Source organism: Mesoplodon densirostris, chromosome 16 (assembly GCF_025265405.1).
Source record: "Mesoplodon densirostris isolate mMesDen1 chromosome 16, mMesDen1 primary haplotype, whole genome shotgun sequence".
Lineage (NCBI taxonomy): Eukaryota > Metazoa > Chordata > Mammalia > Artiodactyla > Ziphiidae > Mesoplodon > Mesoplodon densirostris.
The window spans coordinates 67,946,251-67,961,388 of NC_082676.1; the positions used below are offsets into that span (position 1 = coordinate 67,946,251).

Genomic DNA, 15,138 nt, shown 5'->3' on the forward strand with positions numbered 1-15,138 from the left:
AGGTAACTGTACTTGAACTCACAGCTTGTACAACTTAGAGAAAGCTGACTCCACTCCCAGATCCAGGACTGGACATACGGCTGGATGAGGCTCTGCTTGGAACTCCTCAGAAATAGTTTCTCTCTCTTTAGAAACTTCTTCCTTTGGGGTTGAGATGTTGGGGGGGGGGCATGAGTGCTGGAGCAGCCATTTCATCACCATGAGGGGAACCAACCCCAACCGAAGCCAACACAGGGAAGAAAAGTTGAAAGAATCAGAGAAAAGGATCTGCAACCCTGATGGGACCAGACCCACCCTCACTCTTGGGCTTCTGACTTATATCATGTCTTCTTTAATATTTGAGCCAGTTAGAGTTTTCTGTTCTTGCAACCAAACAACCAGCTATTACAGAATGAGATAAAAGCTAAAATAAAAATATGAAAAAAACGCTGGAGAAGGTAGGTTCACTGGCTAAGAGAAGCAGGCTGTTTCTTTAAGCATTTAGGGTGGGAAGGTTGGCAAGGAACCCATCAGAGCTCTTAGCATCAATCCCACCCTTTTCACAGGGATTTATTGGGCTTATCTGAGACCATCACTAACGTCCCCACCTAACCTGTGCAGGTGGGAATGCGTATGTAAAGGTTTCAGAGCAGGGCGTTGCACCTGGCATCTAAAAGTCCCCAATAAACGCTGGGCGGTGGCAGGATGCTCGCCGTCTGTTGGCCACAGCTCCCCGCCCCGGGAAGGCCGAGGGAGTTCCCCAGCTTCCTAACCATCTCCCTCCCCATGGCTGTTGCAGAGCATGGACCACATGTCTCCCAGGCTGAGAGCCTTCCTCTCTGAACCCATTGGAGAAAAGGATGTTGCCTGGGTAGATGGGGTCAGCCGTGAGCTTGCAATCAATCTGTGCACCAAAGGTTTCAACAAGGTAATTCCTCTTTTCTTGTTTCTCCAACTTCTCTTTCAACCTGTATTCCCCTAATCCTGCCAGATGGCAGCCAGTGCCACGTGTCCCTGCCAGTGGCTGTCAGAGAGCAAAGCTGCCACTTGGCCGGGTGCCACATGCTTGGCTGGAGGCTACTGACCCCGCATGCTTGGGCAGCCGCCAGGGTCCACAGATAATGGGCAAATCGAATCACTGTGGTTCAGAGCAGCTGGGCTGTGCATGACTCACTTGGTGTTCAAACACCCAGGGGTCGACAGAAGTGAGCCGGCCGCCCGAGTCTGGGGCCGAGCTGTCAGGATGGATGGTTTGGGTGCACTCCCCACCCCCATGAAGAGACATGGGGGTCTCTTGTCCTATCAGGCCATGGCAGGTGGAGTCATAGCAGCCTGGTGTCTACACCAGAGTACGAGGAAGTGAGTTATTCTAAGATGTCACTAGCAGTCCGAGAACAGCCTCGATGATGGCCGATGGAATCAGAACGTTCTCTTCTATGCAACTGTTTCTATGGTGCTATTATATAAGGCTGCGTGAACCTTAGGAGAGGATGGGAGATATTCCCAAAGAGAACCCAGAGAAAGTGAGCGGGTGGGAATTCACAGGAGCATTGCACACTCGGTCGAGAGAGGCATCACCAGCAGAGGTACTGCTGCTCGTTCCCTTCGGCTTTAAAGTCAGCCCTCACCCCTGGGCGGGAAGGGGCTGCAGAGACGCCCAGGGAGGCGGGGAACCGCTGAGTGCGCAGCTGATGGTGAGATTGGTTTGCATTGGCCCAGCGCACGGCTGTGTCCAGGGGGCAGCTGCACGACTGGGCCTGTGGTTTTCTGATTGACATGCTGCCCTGCACCACTTGTTAAACATTCTGAACATCACCCGAATCTACCACAATCTAATACCCGATAGGTGGGATTGTCAGGAAGACAGATTGAGGTAGATTTGCTTCTTTCCTCCCAGATAAAGCAGAGAGGACCATTCCCAAGCAGAGAGTACAGCAGGCAAGCCTGATTAGGGAAGACATTTTAAATTAAAAATTATTTTTTAGGGCTTCCCTGGTGGAGCAGTGGTTAAGAGTCCGCCTGCCAATGCAGGGGACACGGGTTCGAGCCCTGGTCCGGGAGGATCCCACATGCTGCGGAGCAGCTAGGTCCGTGTGCCACAACTACTGAGCTTGCACACTGGAGCCCATGAGCCACAACTGCTGAGCCCACGTGCCTGGAGCCCGTGCTCCGCAACAAGAGAGGCCACTGCAGTGAGAGGCCCACGTACTGCAATGAAGAGTGGCCCCTGCTTGCCACAGCTGGAGAGAGCCCACGTGCAGCAACGAAGACCCAGTGCAGCCAAAAATAAATAAAGTAAATAAATTTTAAAAAGATATATTTTTTAGAAGAAATGATCGTCCCTTTTACTTTTCTATTGTGGTGTAACATATCCACACTGATGTGATGGGTTCAGCTCAGTGAGTTTTTACATAGATATACATGCATAGACCCACCACCTGGATCCGGTGAGCAGGATCCTCGAGAATTCCAGAAGGTTCCCCTGTGTCTCTTGCCAGTCAACTCCACCCCCCACTCCCAGAAGTCACCGCCATTCTGGCTTCTACCACCATTGGTTTAGTGTCTCCATAGTTGTGAGGTTTTGTTGTTGTTCAGCCATACTCATCGTTCAAAAAATATTTTAATCTACATACAGTAAATTTCACCTTTTTTTAGTCCACAGTTCTGCAAGTTTTGACAAATGCATGTAGTCATGTAGCCACTACCACAATCAAGGCCTAGGACAACCCCATCATGCCAAAATGTTCCCCTTACCCTTCACATTTCCCACCTTCAGCCCCTGGCAACTACTGATTTGTTTTCTGTCCCTATAGTTTTGCTTTTTCCAACTTGTTTCAAGTGACTATAGGTAGGATGAGAGGCATATTAAAGATAAAGGAGTGAATGAATAACGGGAAATTTTCAGGCATCCGAGAACTTGCTACACAGAGTCAGGGCTATAGGGAAGGAGGACCTGGCCAGGTCCCTGGAGATCTGCTCCTCTGTGTTTCCCACCTCCTGGCTAGCTGTGACCAGCCCTCCCCTTTGAGGCTCTACTCATTCCAAGGGCCACTAATTCCAGGCACTGATGCCAGGGGTTCACCTTCTTCCTTTGCTTTGAGCCCCTCACTCACCTGTGAATGAGATGAGAGGTCGCTGTCTCCACTTGACAAACAAGGAGACAGAGGCTCTGGAAAGTGAGTGCCTTGATCGAGGTCCTGAGTGAGGACAAGAATGGCCATGGAGTATATGGTCACAAACCACCCAAGAAGATCAGGACCAGGAGGTCACCCTGGCAGGGAGGGGGCTTACACTGAGATTTGGTGATGAGACCCTGAATCGAGTGCTGGAGCCTGGCTGGGCCTATAAGAGGATCCAGGAGGAGACCCCAGTGTCGTGCACCTACAAGATGAGCAGGTGCTTCTGGGGGGGCCGGGGCCATGGGCGGGGCCAGCAGTAAGAGGCAGGCAGATCCCGGCAGGGCGGCCGGCTCAGATGTATCAAAAAAAAAACGCAGGTTTTGGGCTTCCCTGGTGGCGCAGTGGTTGAGAGTCCGCCTGCCAATGCAGGGGCCACGGGTTCGTGCCCTGGTCCGGGAAGATCCCACATGCCACGGAGCGGCTGGGCCCATGAGCCATGGCTGCTGAGCCTGCACGTCCAGAGCCTGTGCTCCGCAACGGGAGAGGCCACAACAGTGAGAGGCCTGCGTACCGCAAAAAAAAAAAAAAAACCAATGGAGGGGGGTGAATTTCCAGGCACTCAGTAGATTCAGAGTCATGCGCAGTGCCCTATGGGGTTACTCCAACAGCGTGGAAGTAAGTTTCACATCCCACAGAATCTGGTTTGGCTCAGTAGCCTTTGAAGACTCTACAGAGTCATAGCCACGAGCCTAAATCTTCCTTCTGAAACATACTTGGAAGATGAGGGAGCAGCAAATGTTCTGGATGCCCACCTGCTCCCCGAGTCTCTCTCACCTAATAGAACCAGCACCTGATGTTTGCTCCATGTCAGGCACTGATCTGAGTACATTACATGTACTTATTTCATTTAATTACCAAAAAATCCCATAAAGTATACTCTTTCGTCTCTATTTTACCGATGAGAAAACAGGCACAAAGCAGCCAAGTGCATCACTCAAAGTCACTCAAGGTTAGAGAAACGAAATCTGAATCTGGCAGACAGGCTCTGGGGTGGGCAGTAGGGCAAGGGACCACCCCCCCACAGCCCTGCCTGATGCCCGGACCCTACAAGGAGTCAGTCACAGAAGCTTGGGGTTACCCTATGCAGGGCTGCCAGGTAAAATACAGCACGCTCAAATTAAATTTGAGTTTCAGTTAAACAATGTCTTAGTGTAAGTGTGTCCTAGGGAGACAGGCAGGAGGAAGAAAACACAGTGGATTGAACATTCACACTTCAGACAAGGAGTTTTACGCTGGAAAGACTGACCCAGGCTGGATTTGAGAGGTTGTCTTTGGCACTCAGTGGCCCTGAAGGCTGAAGAGCCAACGTCCAGTTAGAGAAAAAGAAAGTTGTTCATCACACAACAAAGCCTGGTGGTGCTGTAAAGTCCATTCACCACAGGTGCTGAGGGGCTGGGAACTGGCAGGGGGTAAGCTTGACAGTGAGGGGCCGAGACTATGTGTCTCTGTTTGAAAGGCCAGGTGTCGTAATGGAGATGGAAATTTTTTTTTTTTTTGGCCGCTCCATGGGGGATCTTAGTTCCCTGACCAGGGATCGAACCTGTGCAGCCTGCAGTGGAAGCACGACGTCTTAACCACTGGACCGCCAGGGAAGTCCCTGAAATTTTTAATGAGCGTGGACCAGGACCTAATCTGCGGGCCCAGTGCAAGATGAAGATGGGCGGCCCCTTGTTGAAATTCATCAGGAATTTCAAGATGGTGGCAGCACAGAAGCAAACCAAGTGGGGCTCTGAGCTCAGGGCCTGTGTGACGGCATGGGTCACTCACCAGGGACCCCGGACTCAAATATCGCTACTGTTTCGCAAGGAACAGGCACGGCACACTGGAGGCTGGTCCAGACCTGCTCACGATTGGGATGTGGAGTTGACAGAAGTCTTCCCTCGAGCTGCCATCCTGCCACACGGGCAAAGGCTGCTTTGGGAAGGAATGAACATCCCTGGCCAGGGTGGCAGGAGGTGGCGACGTCTGTCAGGGTATCTGCGTCACTCTCCCTGCAGCCAGGTTTTTCTGAGCTTTGGCCCAAGGAGGCAGAGGGTGGCTCCTCTTCCCCCAGGTTAGGGGCTCGCTCTCCAGAGCCCGCAGAGAAACCCAGAGGGCTTCCTTCCATCGGGGCCATGATGGGAGCCTACGACTCCTGCTTCCCTGGGGAGCAGGGAGAAGCAGGCCGACTTCCCAAGAGAAAGGGCAGAAGGGAGCATCAAGTTGCCACTTGGGTCTGGAGGCCAAAAGATGAGGCCCTCTTGCCTGTGGCTTTCCTGGAAAGTTTGCCTCTGGTCCTGCGAGCCACGAGGTCCCTGGCGTCCTGGCTGCTGGGCGTGGAGGGACATGGAAGCTCTGGTTACCAGAGCAGCCGATGCCAGGCCTCAGGATGGCGGAGGTGCCAGGCCAGGCCACGGATGGGTGGGGTGTGCTGGAATGGGGCCGAGGACAGGAGTCTTACCTCCAGGGTTCTCAGTGACCCATCTGGAGAATGGATGGGGTGCATGTCAGGATCCGAAGCAGGAAAACGTATCAGGGGTCTGAGCCTGCCCATGGTGCTCAAAAGCGTCACTTACTACTATTATCATCAATGTTCTCTCTCCTGGGACAAAGCTCTGCACCTCCCATACCTACTGCAGCAACGGGCTCAATCAACATTCAGTAAATGTTCATTTTTTAAAACGTTGAATTAAAAAACATCTCAGGGACTTCTCTGGTGGCGCAGTGGTTAAGAATCTGCCTGCCAATGCAGGGGAGATGGGTTCGAGCCCTGGTCTGGGATGATCCCACATGTCGTGGAGCAAATGCGCCCATATGCCACAACTACTGAGCCCGCATTCCACAACTACTGAAGCTTGCGCGCCTACAGCCCATGCTCCACAACAAGAAAAGCCACTGCAATGAGAAGCCCGCACTCTGCAATGAAGAGTAGCCCCAACTCGCTACAACTAGAGAAAGCCTGCGTGCAGCAACGAAGACCCAGCGCAGCCAAAAATAAATAAATTACTTAATTAATTAATTAAAAAAAAAAACCTCAGTAAAATCACCCCTGAAAAGACAAGGATGCTGACAAAGTAAAGTGAGATCATTCTAATCAATTACACTGCTTTTTCAAAAAAGATGATTAAAGTAGCAATTTAAAATGACCATGAAATCCTAGCTTTTGTCTCTTTTCAACAACTGGATATGGACTAAAAATTTTTTTAAAACCCCAAACTCCAATGCTTGGGTATATTTTATGACTGGAATTCAGCTTTTATTCAATTTGTCTTTTAAAAAATGCATTCATTTTGGTTAAGATGAAGTTTGCTTGGTTTCATGTAAGTGAAATACATAGACGCCAGTGGGTTTTCCTGGAGGGGGCCCAGGACTCAAGGCCTGGACACTGGTTCCCATTCATTCCAGGCCGGAGAGCCGGGCACTGAACGTGGCCTTCCCCGTTCATGTCCCGGCCAGTCTGTGGCCTTGGATGTCTCTTTCTCCTTGTGGCCCTTGCCCCTCATGACTATCAGTGATGAAACAGCATGAGAGGAATGAAAAGCTGTGGGGCCAGGACTCAGAAAACCAGAGAACACCATACAACTTTGACTTGTGGGGCACTTAATCTTTACATGTGTTTTTCATCCACAGAGACCCTTCAGAAGAGGAAAAGGGGCAAGGTTCAGTGTGCTTGATACCTTGTCTGCTCCTCCCACAGGGCTGCGTCTTCCAGGACAAAAAAGGAATTTGCATTTCTCCACTGGTCTCACACTGAATTCACTTAATCCAATTTGCAGGGTGGGGCGGGGCAGGTGAAGGACCTTCAGAAGATGCAGAAACTGAACCCCAGGCTCCGCGGGTTCTCACTTCAAGTTAAGTGAGTTGCCTGGAGTCACGCGGCGGGTTTGCAAAAACAAACTGATACTAAGGTGCCCTTCACCTGCCAGTCCCAGGTGCAGTGGTTCTCAGTTGAGGGAGATTCTGTCCCCTGGGGGACACCTGGCAATGTCTGGAGATGGTCATGATTGTCACAATTCAAGGTAGGGGGTGTACTGCTGGCATCTAGTGGGTACAGGCCAGGGATGCTGCTAAACTTCCAACAATGCACCTGAACACAGAATTATCCCAAATGCAACAGTGTCAAGGGTTAGAAACCCTGTGCTTGAACCATTGAGAAAGTGGCAGGGTAGGGAGCACCTCTAATTCCTGTGTGTGTTTCAAAGAGAGAAATATCAGATCCGAGGCCTGAAGGGAGCATCAGAGGTACACGAGGCTCTTGCTACTCAAAGCATTGTTCCAGGACCAGCATTAGAAATGCAGAGTTTCAGGCCTTACCCCAGACTTACTGAGTCAGATCCTGCCTTTTTAACAAGATCTCAAGGACATGTTCAGGTTCCTTCCAAGCTAGAGGGCCCCCAAAGCCACCTGTAGAGATGAACATTTTAACTTGACCTCACATCTCACCCAGGCCAGTGTCCGAATCCACTTCGCCAGGGACAGCCCTTCTCCCTTGAATCTGACCTGTGTCCCCTCCTTTGATTTGTCAGGGGAGGAAGAGCACAGCTGAGTATGTTTCCCGTGTTCCTCCATGCAGGCCTACATCCTGTTGGGACAGTTCCTTCTGATGCACAAGAACGAAGCTGAGTTTCAGAAGTGGCTCATTTGCTGCTGCGGTGCCACCGAGTGTGAGGCCCAGGAGAGCTCGAACTGCCTGAAGGAGTGGTGCTCCTGCTTCCTGTAGACCCTCCCCCCATACTGCCACTAGGAAATGATACCTCTGCACTGACTCTGGACTCCAAGGCGTTATTTTTCTTTTCCACTTTGATACACATTTGTTATAAAAAGTAGTTCAAGAATGTAAAGAAGAAAGATAGATCAATGGAACAGGATAGAAAGCCCAGAGATAAACCCAAGCACATATGGTCACCTTATCTTTGATAAAGGAGGCAGGAATATACAGTGGAGAAAGGACAGCCTCTTCAATAAGTGGTGCTGGGAAAACTGGACAGCTACATGTAAAAGTATGAGATTAGATCACTCCCTAACACCATACACAAAAATAAGCTCAAAATGGATTAAAGACCTAAATGTAAGGCCAGAAACTATCAAACTCTTAGAGGAAAACATAGGCAGAACACTCTATGACATAAATCACAGCAAGATCCTTTTTGACCCACCTCCTAGAGAAATGGAAATAAAGACAAAAATAAACACATGGGACCTAATGAAACTTAAAAGCTTTTGCGCAGCAAAGGAAACCATAAACAAGACCAAAAGACAACCCTCAGAATGGGAGAAAATATTTGCAAATGAAGCAACTGACAAGGGATTAATCTCCAAAATTTATAAGCAGCTCATGCAGCTCAATTTAAAAAAAAACAAAAACCCAATCCAAAAATGGGCAGAAGACCTTAAATAGACATTTCTCCAAAGAAGATATACAGACTGCCAACAAACACATGAAAGAATGCTCAACATCATTAATCATTAGAGAAATGCAAATCAAAACTACAATGAGATATCATCTCACACCAGTCAGAATGGCCATCATCAAAAACTCTAGAAACAATAAATGCTGGAGAGGGTGTGGAGAAAAGGGAACACTCTTGCACTGCTGGTGGGAATGTGAATTGGTACAGCCACTATGGAGAACAGTATGGAGGTTCCTTAAAAAACTACAAATAGAACTACCCTATGACCCAGCAATCCCACTTCTGGGCATATACCCTGAGAAAACCATAATTCAAAAAGAGTCATGTACCAAAATGTTCATTGCAGCTCTATTTACAATAGCCCAGAGATGGAAACAACCTAAGTGTCCATCATCGGATGAATGGATAAAGAAGATGTGGCACATATATACAATGGAATATTACTCAGCCATAAAAAGAAATGGAATTGATCTATTTGTAATAAGGTGGATGGACCTAGAGTCTGTCATCCAGAGTGAAGTAGGTCAGAAAGAGAAAGACAAATACCGTATGCTAACACATATATATGGAATTTAAGGGAAAAAAATGTCATGAAGAACCTAGGGGTAAGACAGGAATAAAGACACAGACCTACTAGAAAATGGACTTGAGGATATGGGGAGGGGGAAGGGTAAGCTGTGACAAAGCGAGAGAGAGGCATGGACATATATACACTACCAAACGTAAAATAGATAGCTAGTGGGAAGCAGCCGCATAACACAGGGAGGTCAGCTTGGTGCTTTGTGACCACCTAGAGGGATGGGATGGGGAGGGTGGGAGGGAGGGAGATGCAAGAGGGAAGAGATATGGGAACATATGTATATGTATAACTGATTCACTTTGTTATAAAGCAGAAACTAACACACCATTGTAAAGCAATTATACTCCAATAAAGATGTAAAAAAAAAAAAAAGTGATTTCCAAGAGGGTGGTAAAAAAAAAAAAAAAGAATGTAAAGAAGGACAAACAAGAAAAATGACCCCCAGATTCTACCACCCAGAAGTGGCCATCATTCACCTTATTCACCAGTATCATGCCAACTGTCTCTTAGCATAAATTTATCTAAAGGAATGGATAATTTTATTTAAAAATGGGAATTAAATGTTAAGTCAGCATAGCAGTTATCTATTGCATAACAAATGAACCCAAAACGTAGCTGCTTCACGCACACAATCATTTTGTCTCGCTCAGTTTCTGAGGGTCAGGAACTGAGAGATACTTAGTTGGGTGGGTCTGTCTCAGGGTCCCCTGTGAGGTTACAAACTGTGGGCCGGGGAGCAGGTTGGTGGGGGCTAGGGGACCCACTTCCAAGAAGGCTCCTCACGTGGCTGGTGGCCCAAGGCCACAGCTGGTCTCCAAGTGGGCCTCCCTCGGGCTGTAATGACCTGGCATCTAGCTTCCCCCAGAGCGGGTGACCCAGGAGGGAATAAGAGAGCAGGAAGCTGCAGTCTTTTATGACCTAGACTCTGATTCACACAACATCGCTTCTGCCTTGTTCTAGTTTTAGAACCAAGTGCCTACATCCTCAAGGGAGAATTAAACTTTCTTGAAATAGCAAATAGTATGCAAACATTTTTAAGAGCATCACAGACAGATTTTTGAGTTATAATTTACATATGGTAAAACTTGCCCTTTTTAGGTGCATAGTTCTATGAACTTTGACAAATGCATTGTCCTGTAACCGCCACCATCATGGAGATAAACAGCATCTTCGTCACCCCAGCGAGTTCCCTGGAGCCTCCCTGTAGTCATCCCTCACTGCTCCCCAGCCCTTGGCAACCAAGGGTCTGTTTTCTGTCCTTAGACTTTGGACTTTTCCAGAAAACTGTATAAATGGAATCACACAACATGTAGCTCTTTGAGGTACATTGTCTTCTTTTACTTGGTATAATTCAGTTGGGATGAATCCACGATACAGGCTTCTTAAACTTAAGAAACGTAGCAGGTGTTGTTGGTGTCCAGCCCATATCCTGGTGGCATTCACTGTTCTAGGAGAGTCCGTTACTTCGCTCAAAAGCACCTGAATCTCCTCAGCCTGAGGGGTTCTCTGGCTGCAGGAGTGGGGTCAGCCCATGCACAGGGCAGGGAGGAAGTGCCTGGGAGTTAACACCCAGAGGAGCCGTTAATCATGGGTGGAAGTTGATGGCCAAATGCCCCAGGTCCTCTCCCTGTGGGTGGGACAGCTCGGAGGCAGTTTTCCCCAGCTCTCCACTGGAGCTAAGCTGAGCTTCTCATAGAGTGGCCCCTGCTCTTTAACACCCGGCCTAGCTTCCTTCCCCTCCCTGCCTTGAATTCCCCCTCCCCTACCAGGGCTTCCTGGGACCACCCTCTATACACAATGAAATACTCAAATTTTAGAGCCTGTTTCCAGAAGAACCTAACCTAAGACCACAGTGTTAAGATTTAATTTTATTTTAACAGAAGAAAAAAGTGGAACTGCACTGAAAGAACTGCTGAACTTCACTGAATTTTTTTCTCCATCACTAGTTATAGTAATTTCTAAATCAATTTCTTCTGAGTTTAAAGAATAATGTGGAGAAAACAGTAAGAGAGAAGTTAGAATCATTAGGTTTATTTTAAACTTTGTTTTTCAATATTAGATGGTACAAACTCCTACCAAAGAAAGAAAGAAAAGTAAAAAGAAATTAACACTTTTACTTCGTCCCTCTCATTTCTTAGTTGGTTTTATTGTTACTTTTAATTTGTGAAGGTTTAGATAGCGTATGCGTTCTTCCCATAAGCATACCCCCTGCAGTTACTTAGTTTTAGTTGTATATTTAAGAGCTTATCATTAATCTTTGTACCATTATTTTAAAAATCATAGCTTTGTCATTCCTGAATTCTTTATTTTGATACATCTCTTTGTTCGTCGAGTTGGATCACTGTATCAGTCAGAATAGGCCACAGAATGCTGCTATAACAAACAAACCCCCAAATCTCAGTGATTTAGCCAACCAAGGTTGATTTCTCTCTCATGGTACATGTCCAGTATATGTCATCAGGAGAGCTCAGGAAATGAAACGTCTGTGAGGAAGAGGGGTCGACACTGACTCTTGGCCCAATATCTGTAGTTTGGGGGCATCCATGACTCAGTACATGATTCCAATGGGTATTTATGGAGTGGATAAGGTTCTGAGCATGGTTAGACACTGTGGGAAAAGCAAGGGAAATAAGTATGAGTTTCTGTGGTTTCCAGGAGCTTACAGCCCAGAAGTGATGGGAGAGGGGAGGGCAGAACAGCCCAGAGGTGGTGGGGGAGGTGCAGGTGGGGGTAGGGGCTGTGGCCAGGGGACAAACAGCCAGTAAAGGGGTCTCTGTGTCAGGTGCGGGTCACGCTTTATCACCGTGGGCAGCTGACCTCAACCCTGCTGGAGTTGAGGCGTAGGAGTTGAGGTTCAGGAGTCAGTGTAGACACGTGTTAATTCACCCCACCCTGGGGTGTCCATCACACCTTCTCTGTCGTTTGTTGAGGACTACTCCCCTGGGGAGTTAATCACTCAGCTCCCAAGCCAGCCTCGTGGTGAAAGTGAACCCCACTGAGAAGGTGTTCAGGCTCAGAGCGCAGGCACAGGCAGCCAGGTGTCGGCCAGCCACGTGCACCCAGGCAGTGATGGCAGGGCACACGGCAGGGCAGGACACTGACAGCTCTGCCGCAGGCGGGGTCTGGAGTGGCCCTGGCTTTGAGAACAGAATCCACCCCTCACCACTAGTTCTAAGACCTTTGGAAAGTCAACCTCTCAGCCCAGCTCCCCAGCTGTAAAATGGTGATAATAACAGTATCTACTCAAGCGTCCAGAAGATTAAAATTCCTGCACCTGGTAAGAGCTTCATGTGTGGTAGCTCTAAAAACCTAAGTTTTAAAATGTGCAGCACTGACTGTGTATCGTTATTAAAAGAAAGGGGAGGTGGGTATGGATGAGTGTGGCCAGGGAAGGCTGCTAGGAGGAGGTGTTAAAAGGGGAGGTCAGGGTTGAGTGAGCTGAGGATGGAGAAGAGGGAGGAGAGGAAGCAGGGGGACCGGGAGGTGGGGAGAGAAGGAGCTATGAGGGGAAAGACAAGCCCAACTGGTCCAGAGAGTGAGCTGAGGACCCTGCAGGAGAGGTAAGGGGTGGGGCTGTGGGCTGCCGAGAGCGAGGCTCCCCCGCCCCTACCGTTTCCCCCAGACAGAGGCTGAATGTGAGCTGCTAACTGGCCCCATTTCAGAAGCCTCTGTCTTGAGGAAGGCTAGTGCTCTCAGCAGTTGACAGGACCGGGACACATCTGGGCCGATAACCCAGGATAGTGGGCCCTGCTCCCATCCCTAAGAAAGACGCTGTAGCAACTGATGTGAAAAATATCCACAACCCTCCTCTCCTCCTGGTACACACACCCTTCACAAAGACTCTGCAGCTCCAACCGTCAAGAGTCCATATCCCTGGGCTTCCCTGATGGCGCAGTGGTTGGGAGTCCGCCTGCCGATGCAGGGGACATGGGTTCGTGCCCTGGTCCGGGAAGATCCCACATGCCGCGGAGGATCCCACAGCGGCTGGGCCCGTGAGCCATGGCCGCTGAGCCTGTGTGTCTGGAGCCTGTGCTCCGCAACGGGAGAGGCCACAACAGTGAGAGAGGTCCGTGTACCGCAAAAAAAAAAAGACTCCATCTCCCTTCCTGCTGCATCTGGACTGACCCTGAGACTTGCTTTGGCCAAAGGCACATGGCAGAGGTGATACCGTGACAGGTGTGAACCCCCTGTGACCACCACGCAAACGAGCCTGGGTTCGCTCACTGGAGGACAAGAGACACGTGGCCACTGCCTCGGCCAACGGCCAGCCAACCTCCAGACATGCAGGTGAGGGCTTCTGGGACCAGCCCGCCCATCAGCTGACCTCAGACCCATGAGTGAGTCCAGCTGAGGTCAGAAGTGCTTGGCCCAGATGAGAAAAACCACCCAACTAACCCAGAGACACGTACAAATACATCTCACTGTTTTAAGCCACTGTGTTTTGGGGGCAGTTTGTAGGGCAGCTGTAGCTAACTGATAAATTCCTATGTGAGGCCTGGAAGGGTGGAGTATCTCCAGGTATAAACTGAGAACCTCCTACTTTACCTATAGTTTAGAAAGCCTCCGGATGGCATCCTGGTGGGCGGTGGTAAGGAGAGGGGTCACCACGGGTCACACACAGAAGCCAAGCAACTGTGATGGGGGTGGAGAAGGAGAACAAAATATATATTTTTTAAGTGTGTCTTGGGGTGGGAGGAGGTGGGACAAAGCTGTGACAATCTCAGGGCAAGACCGGAGTGTCCATTGTGTGACCAGCTGTGGGTGGTCTGGGGTGACTGATTCCTGGAAAGCTCTGAAAGGAAGCTGGAGACAAACCCTTAAGCAAGTGTTTCTGGAAATATATGTATAAATTTTAACCGATAGCTGCTCTAAATCTTTACGAGTAGGAATACAAGGGGTTGATTCGGCACACACTGCACCAGCACTTCACTCGCATTCCCCAAATCCTCCTGGGGTGAGAAGGCGGCATTTTCCCTGTCTTACAGGTGGGGACTCTGAACAGCAAAGAGGTTAAGTAAGCCGGTCACACTGATTTACTGGTGGTTTCAATCCCGGTCTGTCTGAAGCTGTGCCTGCTGCCTGCAGAGCCGCCGTGGGGGTGGGAGAGGGAGTGTATCTGGTGATTTCAAAGTGCTCTCAGGGACTCCAAGGTGGCATCTACCAGGTACAGACAGGCATTGGAAGGAGTGAGGGAGACCTTTTCGAACGGCCATGCAAAGATGACTGTGAGATAGTGGGGGAAACAGGTCACTGAGAAAGAACCACTCAACAGATGTTTGCTGGGCACCTACTCTGTGCCAGGTGGTTCTTGGTACAGGAGAAAACACAGCAGATGAGACTATCTTCCCTCAGAAGCTGGCATTCTAATGGAAGAAGGAGGGAAACAAAGGTGAATAAGTAAAATATATATTAATCTGAGTGGTATGAAATTGACATGGTAGGGGTCAAAAGTGGCCAAATATGGACAATTTTACGTGGTTCAGCCTTATAAATTAGTTTCAGGATGAGTGAAGAAAAGAAAGCAAGGGGGACTTCCCTGGCGGTCCAGTGGTTAAGACTTTGCCTTCCAATGCAGGGGGTGTGGGTTCGATCCCTGGTCAGGGAGTTAAGGTCCCACATGCCTCGTGGCCAATAAAACCAAAACATAAAATAGAAGCAATATTGTAACAAATTCAATAAAGACTTTAGAAATGGTCTACATCAAAAAAATCTTAAAAATAAAAAACAGAAAGAAAAGAAAGCAGGGGAAGGGGGTCAAGACTGTTAGGGAGATGGGAGATTTTAAACAGGGCAGCCAGGCCAGGTAAAGGCCTGGAAGGGATGAGCTGAGAGCTGTGGGAAGCCTGGGAGGAGATACTCCAGGCGGAGGGAAGAGCCGGTGCAAAGGCCCTGAGGTGGGGTGCGCCTGCTGACTTCAGGGAGAGGAGCGAGCCAGGTCGGGCGCAGCAGAAAATGAGGTCAGATCATGTGGGCCTTGTGGGTCATCAAGAGGACTTTGGCTTTAAACTAG

The 15,138-nt window shown here is 49.1% G+C and overlaps 1 protein-coding gene across 1 annotated transcript; it reads left to right on the forward strand.

The window, feature by feature from the left end:
* Positions 1–781: 781 nt before the first annotated feature.
* BANF2 (BANF family member 2) lies at positions 782–7,857 on the forward strand. The gene is made up of 2 exons (XM_060079036.1): positions 782–907; positions 7,711–7,857. Exons 1-2 carry the CDS (start codon positions 782–784, stop codon positions 7,855–7,857), a joined length of 273 nt encoding a protein of 90 aa, XP_059935019.1.
* Positions 7,858–15,138: the final 7,281 nt, after the last annotated feature.

Excerpts from the sequence above, each read along its gene's own strand:
- BANF2 (XM_060079036.1), top strand. The coding sequence starts at position 782 with ATGGACCACATGTCTCCCAGGCTGAGAGCCTTCCTCTCTGAACCCATT. Across the intron at positions 908-7,710 it reads GCACCAAAGGTTTCAACAAG|GCCTACATCCTGTTGGGACA; the intron begins GTAATTCCTCTT and ends TCCTCCATGCAG.